We start from the raw sequence: 17,538 nt of genomic DNA, 5'->3' as shown, positions 1-17,538 counted from the left end.
TTTTAAATTAAAACTCCTCCAATCCCTGGCATGTGAATCAAATATATATAAAATCAGAATGTTGACAAAAACAGGGAATGTGAAACACTGTTAGGGAGCACTGGTAAAATCTTATGGTCTTGAGTTTAAATCAGGGAATGGATGGTATCTTTCTATAGAATGCATAATATTATTCTGATGCTCGTCATAATAGGGTATTGTATAAAACATAAATTAGTTAATTAGGAACTCGATTTTCAAGCAGTGGATCTAGTGACAACTTTTAACTCTCTGATCATGTAGCTCAGGGCATAATATTGATTTCCAGAAGCAGAGAGGTTATAAGAAGATAAATATAATATTTCTTTTAGTTTACAGCATATGTTACTGGACAAATTCAGAAAAATTTGCTGAGTTAACTAGATCTCTGACTTAACCCGACAGGTCTACTTTTCATAGAATCATTTAGGTTGGAAAAGATCTTCAGGATCACCAACTCCAACCATCAACCTGACCTTCCAAGTCCCATCACTAAAACATGTCCCTTAGTTCCATGTCCACTCATCTCTTAAATATCTTCAGGGATAGGGGCTCCATCACTGGCCTGGGCAGCCCATTACAATCCCTGACCAAACCCTCTATGAAGAAATTCTTCCATATGTCCAATCTAAAACCTCTTTAAGTGCCACTTCCAACCATCTCCTTGTATCCTATCACTTATCACTTGAGAAGAGTCTGACACTTCACTGCAGCCTCCTTTCTGTTAGTTGTAGAGAGCAATGGGGTCTCCCCTCAGCCTCCTCCAGACAAAAAAAAAAAAAAAAATCCCTCAGCTGGTCTTCATAATTTTTATTTTCTAGTCCCTTCACCTTGAGCAAAAAAAGCTTATTTGTTCCACTTCAAAGATGTAATTTATAAATTAAGCTGCAGATGAGATGTTTGTACAGCTTATGACAAAATAAAAAATCATCAGAATCCCCGATCTTATTAACACTTTTGAAGATATCCAGACAGACAAAGAAGCTAACACCTATGTGTTTTGGAAAAAATACAGTATCACTATAAACAGCTTCACAACTTCATTTTATCAAGCACAGATTGTGCTTCCGATGAGTTCACAAAGTTCAGTCTCTAAATTCATCTATTTAATCATAATAATACTCTCCATGAGCTGTTCTAATTGGTAATTAAGATGAGTATCAAAGCAACCTATCCATTCCTCTGGTTCCCTAAGGCTGTTCTGTGCTACTGAAGCAAAGGGCAGCATTTTCAGGACACTGGTTACCTTAGTGATTCAGATTTGAAAAAGACAGATGAATTTAAAACATTTACATTTCCTATACACTTGCTCTCTCAGTATTGGGCCCACCAGTCTGGAGAACTAATGGAAATTGGGCAGCTCAGAGGTTTACATAAAATCTTTATGTTGGAGAAAGCTAGTGGAGTTATGTGAGCACAAACTTCAATAAAAAGCGTTCTTTATGCTATGTTGAGCTCAAGATCATCTCCCAGGCATAGAATCATAAAATCATGAAGGTTAGAAATGACTGCTAAGGTCATGTAGTCCAACCATCAACCCATCACCACCATGCCCACTAACCCATGTCACTCTGACATGTGTCTTCAGATGATCACTTTTCACCAGGATCAGTCCATGTTAGTAACTGTAAGCAGAATTACATATCTACCAAAGCAGCATACTGACCTCATGGTGATTCTGCCCACTGCAAGCTTTACAGTTTGTTATAGTAAACCTAAAACACACTGCAGCTGAGGGCTATTCAGATTTTTACTGACTCAGATGGCAACCAATTATGGAAATATTACAGAGGGAAAGGTTGCAAGCCAGTAGTCTGTTTTCTCAATCAATCTTTCAGGCTACAGAAATAGCATCTCTCTTACTTTTCTCACTGTTATATTATATACTCTCTTAATCGTCTCTTGAAAATATAGCAGAAATAGTAGCTCTTGGAAAGACCTGTATCAACATATCACCTTTTTTCATATAAGTTTCCTGTTCCAGAGAAGTATTGAACTATCTTGAAGCAAAACATTTCATTAAAACTTAAGTAAAACACAGAGATCTGTTTTTATACCATATGCCATTTTTTTTTAACCCCTTACGTGGACAGTGAGTCTAGAATATTTTCTTATGTATGAATACCCATTTTCAGTTTCCAACTGAATAAATTTCACGCAGGTTTTCTAGGCAGGTGCCCACCTAGCAAAGTTGCTCAGCAGGATCTCCAGCAGGCAAGAAGTGGCTGCGCAGAAAGGGCCCTTTTCCATCCATCCAATGTTTTCCCAGTAGGTCTGGGCTCTAAACCACAACGCATTGTACCATCCATATCCATTAGTTTTTCCCATTCAGCTTGTCGTCTGTAGTGCTTTTCATATTCCAGTCAGACACCTACATTACACTCACCCTGCCCTTTCAGACACCACTGAATATATTTATTGTGACAGACAGAAGCTTGATCACATTTAATAATTTTTCTTATGAGAAGATTTTGTTTACAGATCCCACAGCCCTGCCTGTAATGTATGGCCATCCTCTGGCTTTGTTATCATTTTAGTAACACTGCATTAAGGTCTGAAACAGAGAATCTAAGCTCAGCTAACAAATTCAGTACTGTGGTATAAGTAAAACCCTCTGCACACTCAATGCACTTTTCTTCCAAATGTCAAAAGCTGCAATTAGGTCACTCCAGAGCCTTCTCTTTTCCAAGGTAAGCATGCCAAACTTCCTCAGCTTGCCTTCATAGGAAAGGTGCACCAATCCTCTGATCATCTTCATGGCCATCCTTTGGGCCCGCTCCAACAGCTCTATATCTGACTGAGAAAGAGTAGTTAGAATCATAGAATCTCGTGAGTTGGAGGGGACCTTTAAAGTACAGCTGGTCAAACTCCCTGCAATGAACAGGGACACCTACAGCTTGATGAAACTGCTCAGAGCCCATCCAGCCTGACCTTGAGTGTCTCCAGAGATGGGGCATCCATCACCTCTCTGGACAACCTGTTCCAGTTGCCTCATCACCCTTATCATAAAAAACTTCTTCCTTATATCCAGTCTAAATCTCCTCTCTTTTAATTGGAAACCACTTTCCCTTGTCCTATCGCAACAGACTCTGCTGAAAAGTCTGTCCCTTTCTTTCTTATACCCCCTTTTAGATATTGGCCACTAAGTTCCTCCAATAAATCCAAAAGATTTATGCACTCACCCATATGTAAATTTTCCTTATAAATATCTGCCCAGTTGTTACTCATCTGAGTTTCAGAATACCTCCCAGTCAGCAGTTGAGGTCGTGAAAGGAGGGGTGCTGATCTGACAAAAGCATTTCTGTGCACATTGCTGTGCGTTTGTACATCTGAATGTGCATGAAAAGAGAAGAGGAGGGAGTCTCTGCTTTTTTTTTTCCCCTCCTTTAAATTTGATAGTCAGAAAATAGCAGCAGATAATGAGTAAGAGATAATGGACATGACAAACACCGAAAGGTGTGGGATCACAGGTTAAGAGATTTACTAAGAAAAAGAGAAGTTGAACATAAATGAAGTATACACCTACTCACAAGGATGATTTGAAGGAGGGTTACTGAAGTTGGCGTGGGCACTGATGCACAATTAAATAATCTTTATTCCCAGTCTCAGCCCAATTTATCCATCCTTATCAATCCAGCCTGACTCCTTTTTTTAATTTTTATCGGGAATGGCTGTCTGTGGGGTGCTCTTCAAAGACATTTGGGCACTCTTACAAGAACAGATGCTCAGTTCAGATAAAAATTGGTCTCCAACTGATATTCCAACCATTGCTTAGGAAAATGATGACTTGTATAGCTGTAATCTTCTGCAGCTGGAGGTATGTATGCCTGAGAGCAATGTGCTAGCAGCAATCCATCTATGTGTGCTAGCCTGCACAATCCAACTTTTTTATCTTTTCTAGCCTGCCACTACTGTAGCTTTTGAGGAGCAGTCAGTGAATAATACATCTCCAACACTGCTGTTCTATTTCTATACTTACTGCTATTTTTAAAGGTGTTGCACTAAATAGGGCAGAGTGAGCTGCAGTCAGATCTCAGGCACCCAGGATAGCAAACAGAGAACACAATCCTGAATACAATAAAAGTCGTGCAGCACAGTCCCAGGGCATGAACACCAAATCTGTTGGCACAACAACCCAGATTACAACCCAGTCCTGTGGTTCCCAGAAAATCTATGGTGACAAGTTACTTTCAAAATCAAGCCCAGGCCCCAAGTCAGCAAGGCAAGGCAGAATGAGCACAGACAAATCTACAGCGTAAGCAAGAGACTGTGGGCATTTATTGGACATTGTTGTCCTGCAGATACACATTCTGCTGATGTGATCACAGGTGAGATCACAGAAATCCAGGATTCTGCACTTTGCTATGCCCTGTGGCTTTAGTTAACACGTTAGTTTGGTCCAAATTTTTTAACTAGCCTTTTTTATCATTTAGAAGAGCATTTGCTAACAGAAGGTTTTGCATCACATCTTTCTTGAAAGGCTTATTCTGACAACTCTGACTAATTTTGATAATTTGAAATGAGATGTCCAACTTTGCCATGTAATTAAATTTTAGCTTAAGAATCTTTTTCCATTCCGTGGTGCCTCTTCCACTGCAGCATCAACTGATTCAGTTTTCTCTTTTGCTTCTTTTGCATCATGTTTCTAAACTGCTGAGGACAAAGAGCTTTCCCATTAAATGCAGGAGGAAATCTGACCTGAGCCCTGGTATGCTGTTTTTGCTAAGGATTGCTATATTGCTTCAGTTGTATTAAAAATAGCAGATATAAACTATGATATTAAAAAATATGAATTTAGTCCCCAGCTTGAATACAAAGTGAAACTTCACTTTAGTCTCTTAAAAAAAAAGAGTAATAATATACTATTATTATAATATATAATAATAAAAAATAAACTGGTCTGACTCCTAACAACTTTTTAGCATTCCTAATAACATCTAGCATGCAGAATGGTACACAGCGTGGCTCTGGCTGTGTAAACAAAATGAGTCTTCAATAATACTCTATCAAACACATTGCAATTTTCCAAAACCAAAATGTTTTATTGTCTCTGTGCCAAACAATTATTGGACACCTACTGGCATTAAAAATAATTGGCTTAGAGTAATAATTTCTAGCAAAAATATGCTTCCATTAGGCATTTGTTTATAAGCTTCTGGAAATTGAATGAAGGAGCACATGCATAGATAGGTCATAATATTCTAGCTTGGCTTTTACCCATTAAACAATTTTACCTGTTTGGCTAGAAAGCCCGAAATACAGCTTTCTGCAGCAATACTACTTACACATGTAAGTACCATCCCATTGATGTTGGGATAATTATGTGAACATTGTAAAATTGTAGTTTTTATAAGATATTTTTTTTGTCTCCTAAGCTGGTATTATTTCTCCACCTCAAAAATCCCAAAATGAAGAATTCACTCTTTCTTTGTTGTCCAGAGCCCCAGCATACTGCTGCTGCCAGTGACGTGAATCGTGCGCTGCCCACAGTGAGCCTCAGGTCACTGCCTTTGCCATGGGCACCTACAGTGTACATAGGTGTAGGCCCTCTGCTCAGCTCCTCACATAGCTCCTGCAATGAAGTGCCAATAAAAATTATGCTATTCAGTGCAATCTCCTGAAGTTCTTTAATTGTACAACTGCAGGTGGAACATCTACAGACAAGGAACCCCCTTCTATTCAGAGCTGAGTTTTTCTATAGAAAATCCTTCTGCATGTAATTTCTTTGCAAGAATTGTGAATCAATATTTCACCGTACACACTCCCATCTAAGAAAGATTTAAATTTGCTTTGCTGTAACAAGAGAATAAGAACAAATTTTCATGTTTGTGTCTTAAAATAAGCTTTGAAAATCAGTCATGTCATAAATTTTCTTGTTTTATATCTTCATTACAAGTTGATATAAAATCTTTTACAAAACCGTTGTTTCTGCAGTTTTGGATTTTAGCTGTTACTCTTCAGCAAACATTCAGGAATGTCTCCTCTGTGATAAAATGGAAATTAATGACAAGAATTAAAAAGTCATGTGAAGCCATGCTGCAAAAATTCCTCATGCAACACATAACACCTATAGGTAGGTCTTTATGTGAAGTCAAAAAAGCTGACAAAAATTATTAGAAGGAAATTCCTGGGCAGAGATACTTCTTACACAAATCCTTTTTGTTGGCATAGGACCATCAGCAGCAGCTCTCCAAAATGTGGTGTGAAACTGCCCAATGCAGGGAGGAGAACTAAATTACTCATCTCTCTGTTTCTCTGATGCTCTCTTTCTTCCAACCTTCTCTTCATTGTATTTCACTACACAACCTCAGAAATGTGGGTAGCAGTGGGGGACATGGGATAATAAGATCTCAGCACCATTCCTACCACTGCAGCCCATGTCTTGAAGAAGGCTTCTTTCTCCATGCAGAGGGAAATGGGGGCTCATTGGTCTCGCTGCACACATTTTCACCCCCCTCCACAGTCCTGTTTTCACATCCAGGCAGTGGACTCTGCACATCTATTTTGACCTGAGCCCCTATTATTGGGCTGCTCTGATTTTTCCCCTTGAGCCAAACACATCTTGCTCAGCACTGCTGCAAGGGACATTAGAAATACTGCTGTCTTCAGCACCTCGTTCACTCGTGCTGAAGTCACCAAATGAAATTTAGTTGATACAGTGCAGGAGCAAGGAGAATTTAGTTGTACAGTGTCTTGTTGCTCCAGGATATCTTGAGTCACTCAGCAAAGACGTAACAATTTAATAATAGTGCTTGTTGGGGCTTGGTCAAATAATAATGCCTGTTGGGTCTATTGACAAAAGTAAGGGAAAACATTCAAGTCTTCAGTTTTCCTTTTATGCCACTTTAGCACTGTTGACTGTAGCAGACAACTGGAATGACTAAAAGAACCTATGGGGTTTTTTTAAGTGATGGAAAAGGACTAGAAAATGTGGAAAATACTGTCAGGTCGAATAATTGGATCTGTTTTCCAGTTGTTTGTTTGTTTGTTTTTTAAAAAAGCTATTTTGTTTTTTATTGAGAAAAACAAAACCTAAATATATGAAATATGTAAGCATAACAGAATAGATCTCAAATAGATCTTAAATGTCCCTTCCAACCCAAATCATTCTGTGATTCTATGATAATCAAATATGAGAAATAATGGTTTTGGGGGTTGAATTTGATCCAGATGAACATTCAAGAATATTGGTGTTGATTTCTTGAGTCGAAGAAAATACTGGTAGTCACTTCTGTTCTTAATGAGCAGTTTAAATACATGAATCTCATGGATTTCCAGCCTGATAATTGTATTGAGTTTATATCTGGGATAATACTGCTTCTTAGGCAGTCATAATGTTAGGAACAAGACCATCAGCCAAAATTTTCTTTGCCATTACAAGTCTGTGCCATCCCTGCTGAGGTAAGAGGAAAGTAAAAAAAATCGCTGAGGTAAAGATACATATTGTAATATTTAAATTGGACACAGATTAAATACAAGAGGGTAAAGAGTTGCTAGCACAGGTAAAATGCCTAAGTTTACAGCTGAGAGATAATTGCTTTTCTTCTAAGTTTTTCCAGCAGAAATTTATGCTGAGTTTAAATTCATGGGTTGTATTATTTTTATCAATTGTTGTCTAATGCCCTGAATTAAGTGGTAGGAGATCTGCATCTTTGTAAAGGTAATTCCTTGGTTATTTGACTGTTCAGAAAAGCAGCTTTAGTGATTAGGAAAAAAAAAAGATGTATAGCATTTGCAATAGCTATGATTAAATAGAAAAAGAACAAAGTTTTCTTTTAGCAAAATTAGGCACAGAGCTCTAGATGAGTGGAGTCAAGTGTTAGCACTCATTAAGACGACAGTCTCTGTATTTCACATCTTTATTTCTGGCTCACTCAATTCAAGCCGTTCTGTGATGATTGACTTTGTGACTCACAGGCCATGGTTACAGGAACATGGGAACATGGGTCAAATCCACAGTCCATCTGATCTGATATCCTGTCTGTGAAGACTGGCAGTATGAGGTGCATGGTTGGAAGTCACAGGAACAGCACCTCTTACACAAACCTTGCACCAGTCCCTCAGAGTGACTTCATGCTCTTCCATACCTTTTTTTTTGTTGTTGTTTGTTTTAGCTGTAAGGCCTAAGTACCTAAATGTTTTAAATGAGATCCATGAGCCTGGTATGATTCACAGTCTCCTGAGCCAGATCTTTGCCATCATTCAATCTGCTGTCCCAGTGATCTGTCTTCCTTTTAACTCAAAAGAGCAGTTCCAAAGATAAGTCTGCTCTGATTGTCTTTCAGTGAACAGTTTGAAGGCATGTAGGAATTGCAAATCTTTCTCCATTAATATTTTACAAAAGAAATGTAATAAAGGTCTTTATGAAGTATATTTTTTTTAAATGTAGAGGAGTGTTTATTGTAGTAGTTTATACTTGCACAAATGCATAGCACACGATCGTTGAATCATAGAATCGTAGAATTCCTTATGTTGGATGGGTCCTTAAAGACTACCCTGTTCCTACCCCCTGCCATGTCTTGGTAGAGGTCCTGCAGTGTGCACTGTGGGAATCTCTGGGCCTCAGCAGGAGATCAGATGGCCCCAGAAAATTGCCAAGCTCAAACCAACACTCAATTGACCTCTGAGGATCTTTCATCTACATCACTTTTGCATGAAGGGTGCTGAGAAAAATTGGCATGCACCGAGATTTATAGCTGAGGGAGTGCAGCAGCTCTAACAGGAAAGTTACTTTGGCTGAGAAAATAAAAAAAAAAAAAAGAGTAGAGGAAGAATAAGGACATTGCCAAACATCAAATGCACTAAATCCAGAGACTCCATACTGCCCATATGACCACAGTGAGCCAGGGTGGATGAAAGCCCACACTCCATCACAGTGTGCTGGAGCTGGCAGACACTTAGTGTCTGGATCTTTTTCCTGGAGCCTCCTTTCTCCCCAGCACTGCAGTTATTCCCCATAGTACTTAAGGTTGGTAGATTTGTTTTAAATGTGAAAAATGATCTCAACTTTTCCACTTCTCTTGGGGCAGATTACTCTACACTCAAATTGATTTTACCGTCAAAGAACTTTGCCCTTTCTTTTTTTCACATTATTAATTTCAGTGTTGTTGCTTGAACATATTCTTTGCACACTCTCTATATACAACCTTCAGGCATTCATACATGACCTTGCCTGTCGTGTATGCAGGCTTTCTGTGTTGGTGTTTTGTTCCTGCCAACAGCCATGCAATATAAATTAGCACAGATGAGCGCTCCATTTTGAATGCAATTTCAGCCTTGCACAAAGTTAAAAACGTGTTTGCTAGAATGGAAATACTGTTTTCACATGCTTTCTTGATAGTGTATTAGTGTTTTTGTTCCCCTGGTAGTCAGTGCTGTTTTTAACCTTTGTTTTGGTAGCAATTAAAATTCAGTTGCTGGCTAACAAGAGACATTAAGTCAGTGTTAAGAAAGATTAGTAAAATTTTGTATTTATGAATATTCAACAGTGCTACCCTTGCCTTTTGAAGTTAGGCAGCATGGAGTATTTAATCAGGCTTGTACTTTTCCATTTTGAAATCCCAAGATACATATCTCCCTGCAGCTACACAGGGAAGCTAAGCAAGCAGAGGTATCTTCATCTTCTGACACAAAGTTTGTTCTCACTTAGAATCATAGAATCATAGAATCACAGAATGGTATGGGTTGGAGGAGACCTCAAAGATCATCTAAATCCAACCTTCTGACACAGACAGAGTTGCCAAACACTAAATTAGGCATCGGGTCAGGCTGCCAGGGCCACATTCAACCTGGCCTTGAACATCTCTAAGAAAAGGGCATCCAGAGCTTCTTTGATTTGATTTGATTATCAAAACAGATCATGGTAAAAACATGACTTCATGCCACATATTTCTATTTGCAATCACTTGCAAAGTCTATGAAAGTTTATACTTGAGTTTAACAGAATAGGGACATCCTTCTCCCTACAAGTGATAGACACAGAGAAGTTGACACTGGTTTCTTGCCAACATACAACTGCATGGTCAGACCGATAGATGTCTTAAGGAATATTCTGTGTGAAAACCATACCTCCAGGCTTATGGTTGCCGCTAATACCTCTTAGCTTATCTTTCTGCTTGTCTGTACAGATGCCATTAATAGTTTTCTACATTCAGAAATGTCTCACTTTCCACAGAAAGCAAATACACTTCAGAAATTTGTTCTGGAGACCTCATACCCGTCATACACTTTGGTTTGCTATGAAAAAAAAAAACCTGTAAAAATAGAGAAGTGATATTGTGTACTTTAAAGGAGAAATGACACCGAGTATCTGCTTCAGTCACAAACTTTTTCTTCTGGTATCAGTGTATTGAGTGGTACTGTGAGAGATATCAGTTCATGTTCAGTGCCCAAAACTTCATTAAAGCCAGTGCTGTTCAAACAAAGAAAAGGAGTGTCCCTAACATGAAAAGTGTGATTCAAACGCATAGAGAAAAGGATTGTAGTCAGTGACAGATCATGAAGAGTTTTGTAGAACGCTGTATAAATGAGGGCATTTCATTTCAGTTAAGCAAAAAAATAATACTGAGGAAATAAAAGTTATAAAATAATAATAATAATAATAATAATAATAATAATAAAGCAGATGAGAAGCAGTAAAATGAATGAATATTCTTGTGTGCACACTGCATACAAGAATTTTACAGCCAGTGCTTGGGAACAGTCATTCTTCAGGTGATCTGAAAGTGGTTTGCAGCTCATGAGTGGGGATTAGCACTGGTTGAATGATATAGCAAAATAAAGGATTCCCAATATATTCCAGTGGCTTTTAGACTACAGAACTGCTTTTTAGAGCATCAAAAGCAATCTTTTTCCAACATATTACACTGTTCTACAAAGCACAAAGAGGACAATCTTTATCAAGAACATATCTGCATGAACACAGTATGGGCTGGATCAGCTGCACTGGGAAAAATATCTAGAAAGAGCTCAAATAAACAACAGAATGGTTGACTACTGCAGTGTGCTACACCCATCATGTTATGGATGCACTATTCTTTGTGATGTTTACCACTATAAAGCAAATTCTGAAATTGGATTGTTCCATTTTACATGAAATTTTCCTTTTTAAACACAATATTATCTGATGAGTGATTTTTGTCTGGCTGCTGCCCTTAGAGAAAAGCATTTAGAATAGAAAAAATGTTGACAAAAGAGAAAAATGTACCAAATGGAGTTCTTAAGAACAAGAAACACCCAGTGTCTTGATGTCTGTCATAACCAGAATTAGTTGTGAATGTAAATCAGACATATATAAATGGCATTGTGGGGTATTTGACCGAGGAAGAGTGCAGATTGCGTATTTTTCAGTGTATAGCCTTGTGCCTTAAGTAGTGTCAAAATAAGAATGTAAGCTACAATGTTGGAGAAAGCTTCTCTCCCCTTCTTTTTTTTCTGTAAAAAGACTTTTTTCATCACAGTTCAAGTGCTGTGAACAATGACCTCCCAGTTCAGTTGTCAAACAGCACTTGAAAATGTCATCTGCTTTTTTTTACTGCCTATATAAAGTACGTACTAATGCCAGTTCCTGGGTTACGGGTGGGCTGTGTGAACTGGTGGCAGTGAGGTATAAGGGCTGTCTATTGTACAGGTTTTCACTGCAACTGCAATACCCCAGTTATTTGCCGCTACAGAATGTTACAGTATTCATGCAAAGAAATTGCAGTTTGCAGAGAAATTCATTTTCAGGCACTTTCAGTGACCTTCAGAAACTCTGCCTGCATAAATGTTGTTGGATCAAGCCTGAGCTTCGTATCACAATTTCAAATCCAGTTGTGCTCAACTTCTATATCAGGCTGAGAGATGTAGACAAATACCTCTCTCATTTATCTTGTACATCAGCAGTGTAAGGGCACCCTAATGAAAACCGGCTTCAGAACATTTAACTCAAAGATTCCATTTCCGTGTCATAGAAATAAAGCCCCTGAAAAGCACACATTTGATTATTGTTGTTTGACCCTAGCGCCATTCTTCACATGTGTCTTAAAGAGAAAACACGCATCCATACGATGCAAGTGGTGGATGATGGTGCTGATCTCTATTCCTCCAACAACAAACCAAAATCTATATTTAAAAGAGCGTGTCTGAGAAAAAACACATTTTAATTCCATATGTCTCCCACTTCGCCACCAACCCCCCTATCTTTATATTTTACATGGGCTCTGCAAGGACATTCTGATGGATGTCTGTAGGATTTCATATCCTTGAGGTGGAGGCAAGCAGCCTGATTTCAATCACATTTATATTGTATGCAAAAACAAAACTAAGACTCCTTGTTTTGCTTTCTTGTGAAAAGCATGCACTTAATGTACAGTAAGATAAGTGTTCAGTAAGCCCATTCAGTTAAAACTAAAGATTAATTATTTCAATAAGTTTGCTGTACCAGACTCAGTTTAGTCTATTATCATATTTTAATGCATCTATTCTGTGGTAGTACATGTGGTAATTAGCATGAATATACATGCTGATTAATCTATAGAAATATTTACATGTGCATAAGCTTGTTTGCTTATAGATATTAATAAACGAAGAGTCAGTTTTATTTTAGATTTTAGAGAGATTTTACCAGTGTGAGCTATCAGCAATTTTGGATGTAACAGTCACCTGCTATGAGTTACCAGGTTTTGATTGCCAAACAGAAGTGGAACAATATCTTATTTAAAAGGCAACCCAAGTGCACAAGGAAAAAATGTTTATAGAATTCTATGGGGTGTCTGTTTAATTTGGAATATTCTGCTAGATCTTGCATAAGCTTGAACAACAATATATGTTCTTCTGATGCAAATGTACTTTCTGAGGCTTTTGCTACTGCTGGGGAAAAGAATGGAGTGAGAATATTTAAAAGTGGTTATTTATCATAGAATCTCTGTAAAACGGCATATTTATATGTCCCTTTGGTAACATTCTCTTTAATTCCAAACTGAAATGTCATTTAGTAATGAAGTGATTTTCACTTTAAAACCACTTTGTTTTCTGAGGTGCTACTGTGTTTATATATATATTTTTTTTTTCCTTTTCAAGTATAAAGCCTGTAGTGTTAGTATATAAAGCTCAGATGAAGCGTGTCAAACAACATTTTCACAACTTCGGAAATGTTAACATGCTGCATTCTTTTCTTTGGAAAAATAAAAGAAATGGTCACGGAAAACACATTTTAATTTAATTACATCCTTTAGGTCATTAATGTGATATAATGTGCATGTCAGTCCTCTTTTCATCCACAGATTACTTTGATCCTTCATACCCATTACTTTTAATGTTGGCTTTCTTTCATATTTGCTTTATTTGAAATTGCATGCAGTCTGGATTATTTGTGCATGACCTCCACGTTAATTTCACATTTAATGTTTACATACTCAGAGACTCTCATGGATCATTTACTCTACATGTGCATTTTTTCCTTTGTTTTTAGTTACTGAACTTTAAATATGCTTGAAATGTAAAAGTGGCATGAAACTTTTGTGACACAAGTAGACAACTGGTTTAATTGAGCTTTGCAGTACCTAACTTGACATCTCTCAGAAATACACATTCTAAACCACATTTTATGGTGTTCTTCTAAAATGTAAACAAACAAGATAATATTCTGGAGCCCTAAATCTGTCCCATTTCAAATCTGGAGCTAAATACTTGTATGTTCATTCAAGCAACCACAAGCACATGAGATTGTCTCCTTAAATGAGCTGAGAATTTCTCTGTTCTCTTGGAGGTGACCACATACAAGATCATGAGTCTGGGCTTTGCCCACATTCTGTTCAGGAAACAGCACAGGACATTCTCTGATGGACAGTACAGATCAATTAAGCACTATCTGCAACTCAGCATAGGTGCCCTCTGGAAGCACCAGCTTTACTCAGTTAACTGCTCAGGGACCTTGATTCCTCATTTAGCATCTGAAATACATGTCCCAAGTAGGTGTATCCTACTTTTACACAGTACCATACCATAAAACATTTGCAACTGTCTATAAAGCCAAAGTTTTTGTCGCATTAAAAATAAATAAATAAATAAATTCCATCTTTGTTCCCCATTTGAAGGTACATATTGTTCAATATGCAATGAAATACTGCTTATCAGCAAAATCTCATCTCTAAATCATATAAAACTAAAAGCATATCCAGAGGAACTCTCTAAATTAATATAGACATATAACACAAAGTGAAGTGAATTTTCTTAAGTGACGCAAAAAAAGACATTAAAACATATGTAAGAAATTGCCAGTTAACTGGACAAGTAAAGCACTCTGAAGTCAGCAATGGTTACCAGAAAAAACATATATAATTTTAATTGGCACAAAGCTGAATCCACACACCTACCAGAAGAAAATCAAAGGCTTCCTCTTTCCTCTTTGCAGCCTTTTCTTTTTCAGACAGTTAATTATTTTTGTGCACAGTCTGCTATCATTAAAGATGAGTGGCTTGATCTCAAAGCATGCTGAGCCATCTATGACCCTTTATCTGAGCAAGCCAAACACGATAGTTCCCAAATAAGGAGCTGAAGTTTGTAGTTTGAGACTTGACTTCTGTCATTATATCGATCCAGTCTCCAAGGGTTCTGCCTTCAGCTTGTACACATCACCACAACCACCTGTGAGTCTTCCCAGCCACTTGTTTTGGACTGATTTGAGTCACTGCAGTTCTCTCCACTTTTACAAACTAGTTGTTTTGTCAGCATGAGTGTGACAACAATTAGACGTCCCTGTTTTTGCCCCATGCCTTTTCTCCTTCACAGTCATTCAATGACAAGCGTAAAAAGAACTTCATCTTTTCACGAAAATTCCCATTCTACAAGAGCAAGGAGCAGAGTGAGCAGGAAACAAGTGATCCAGAACGTAAGTAACCTCTCGGAGATGATGCCACATGCAGCACAAAAAATGGGTGACACGCATGATATCAGTATCCCACACATCTAGGCAAATATATGTTGTAGGCAGGCAGGCGAGGTATTACTACTGTGACCAATGTGAGACTGCAATTTGGATCCAGCTGGTCCTTCCTTCCTTGGAAACATCATTTTCTGAAGAATGAAACAGTGACCTTAACTTTTGGAAGAGCATTTCTCCACTTTCTTGAAAAAAAAAACATGTGGCTCCTCAGTATCATTGTGGCACCTGGCCTAAACCCAAATTTGGCTCTGATTAAATATTCCCAGATCAAAACTGGCTCAAAATTATGCAAACATGATTTCTTCTAGAATACCAAATTAAATTTTTTTTAAAGCTCTGCTCTGATCTCCTTTTTTTTTTTTTGCCTCTGACGTTCTCTAAGTTGATTGTCATGGACGGCTTCACTGAAAGTTCAACAGTTAAATGAAGCCTCCACACTAAGAACTTAAATAAGCAAATCAGACCTTGGGATGTGTACCTCTCCAAGCACCTACTGCTTGCTAAAACTGTATGCGTGAACAACCAGCGTAATTACAAACAAAATGCTGGCTCTGAGCCCAAAGAATTCACATTTTTCCTTAGTAATTCTCTCCTTCCGAATTTATGTGGTGAGGACCGTTTCTGGGACTTTATTTATTGTATTGTTCCTTCTTTGTCACAACTACAAAGCCATGTAGAATGGTCACTGCCTCCTTCATTGGCTGTAATCCCATAGAATATGGGTTTAAAGAGAAAAAAAAGCAGGGATCCAGATTGCTCAATCAACATGGTCAGTCATGGTAGTATCCATTTCAACTCCACTGACTTCTTCCTTCCTCTTCTGCGGCTGTTCTTCCTTTCTCATTGCTCTCTCTGGGGACTTCCGTGCAGGACATCCCCGGATTAGGTGACGACGGTTATGGAACAAAGACTCTGAGTAAGTTCCCAGGAATGGTCACTGTAAATCTTTTTTTGTTTTGTTTTGTTTTGGCTTCTGTTCCTTCTCTGAGGACCCTCCACTCCTAGCATGCACAAGATAGAGTTTTATTTGTTACCCAGCTGTGAATGCATTAAAAATGTTTCAATTGTTTTGTTCTGCATGACAATATTAAATAACATACAGTGTATCAAGCAGACACTTTCACTTCTTTTGTAATAACACCTTTTGTTTCTGACAGTATGTTATTGTTCTCATCATGGCAGTTCCGTAGAGTAGCATACCCAGAACTTGTTTTGCTGCTAGAATGTACTCCTCAGCAACAATCCCTCCCTCTCCATCAAAAGGGAAACTTAAACATTTCAACTTGATCACATCCTGAGGAAATCAATAGAAAATTTTTTTCTGCTGTTGCTTCTGCATTTTCAGCTTTTTGCATGGGAGTGTTTGTTACTTTGCTGGATTTTGGATTAGCGTTTGTTATTAATGGAAGAAGTCATTTCCAGGCTAGAGAAGACACGCCTTCTCCCAAACTGAATTTGGACCCATTTCACCATTACCAACCTATTCCCTGTCATGAAACCTTAATCAATTTCTTTTTCTGACGCAGTAATCTTGTCTCACAACTTGGCATTGCAGAATGTGTCATGTGTCAGATAATCATTTGGGAACAATTTTGCTTCCTTGAAAGTCAGACCAGAAAAATTGTACAGAATAAATTACTCTGTAGAAATGGCTATGTTATATGCTGTATCCAGACCTAAATAATTTAAGCAAAATGGCACTTGCATGTGTTTGGCTGCTTCTTCCTTCAGTTCTTCTTCTTAGTGCCAAGTAATTGAAGTAAAATGTATGTGGATGTTGACACTGCATCACCTACTGTTTTGTATATGCTTTTTAATTGCAGGAATGTGCAATTTTATAGATTTCCGATTTTTTTTAAGGGTCATTTTAATGGTGTTATTTTAATCCATACAGTAGCTTGCCATTTAAAGATGAAAGCTTCATCTCTTGTATGAAGAACAGTTCTAGAAGACCAATTTTCAATATCACTGCCACCTGAATTTTAAGCATTTTGTTATTTCAAGTAAAGTGCTATCGCTGTTCACTAGGAACAAATGCAGATCCTTCACTGCTTAAAAAAAAATGTGAATACATCTGATTTGATAAACCCTCCTGCATATCTGTGTCCTTAAAAAGACAAATCTCTGTAACATTCAATCATCCGGAAGGAGATAACTAAATCTGCAAACTGCTAGGAGAAAAGTGGCACAAAGGTATTGTTCAGGGTCTAGTTTCTCTATTAATATTACACCTAGCTTTTAATTACTGACACACCTCTAGACATTTCAGCCCCGTTCAAATTTCACTAATATTAAACTAAGATATAATTGTTACTTTAATAGTTACTTATGGAGGATATTCGTTCTTGTTTAACAAAACCTTCAAGGTCTTTAATAACATCATGGTTGGAGGCAGCAGTTGTTAACTTCCTGTGAAACGTCCAAGACTCCACACAGTTTTGTTGAAAACATGAGTCTAATATTTTGAAGCTTGTTAATAAGTCCAAGACCAAAGTTTGTAAAATATTACTTTTATCAGATATCAGCCTCTCCCACTCCTGCTGCTCCACCAGCCCGTCTGTTACTGCTTGATGAAGCCCAGCCATTAGGTGTGCATG

The 17,538-nt window shown here is 37.8% G+C and overlaps 1 protein-coding gene across 22 annotated transcripts in view; it reads left to right on the top strand.

Moving 5' to 3' along the window:
- DLG2 (discs large MAGUK scaffold protein 2) overlaps positions 1 to 17,538 on the top strand; it is a 1,005,161-nt gene that overhangs the window by 964,966 nt on the left and 22,657 nt on the right. For 19 of the 22 annotated variants that reach the window (XM_085216427.1, XM_085216435.1, XM_085216430.1 and 16 more), the window contains one exon: positions 14,788 to 14,887. In XM_085216427.1, coding sequence (XP_085072553.1) covers positions 14,788 to 14,887 — 100 coding nt within the window. Of the gene's footprint in view, positions 1 to 14,787; positions 14,888 to 15,811; positions 15,858 to 17,538 lie in introns of all 22 variants that reach the window. The other 3 variants (XM_085216429.1, XM_085216438.1, XM_085216432.1) reach the window with 1 other exon arrangement.

Source organism: Meleagris gallopavo, chromosome 1, assembly GCF_905368555.1.
Source record: "Meleagris gallopavo chromosome 1, MGAL_WU_HG_1.1, whole genome shotgun sequence".
Classification (NCBI taxonomy): domain Eukaryota; kingdom Metazoa; phylum Chordata; class Aves; order Galliformes; family Phasianidae; genus Meleagris; species Meleagris gallopavo.
This window is presented reverse-complemented; position numbering and strand designations above follow the sequence as displayed.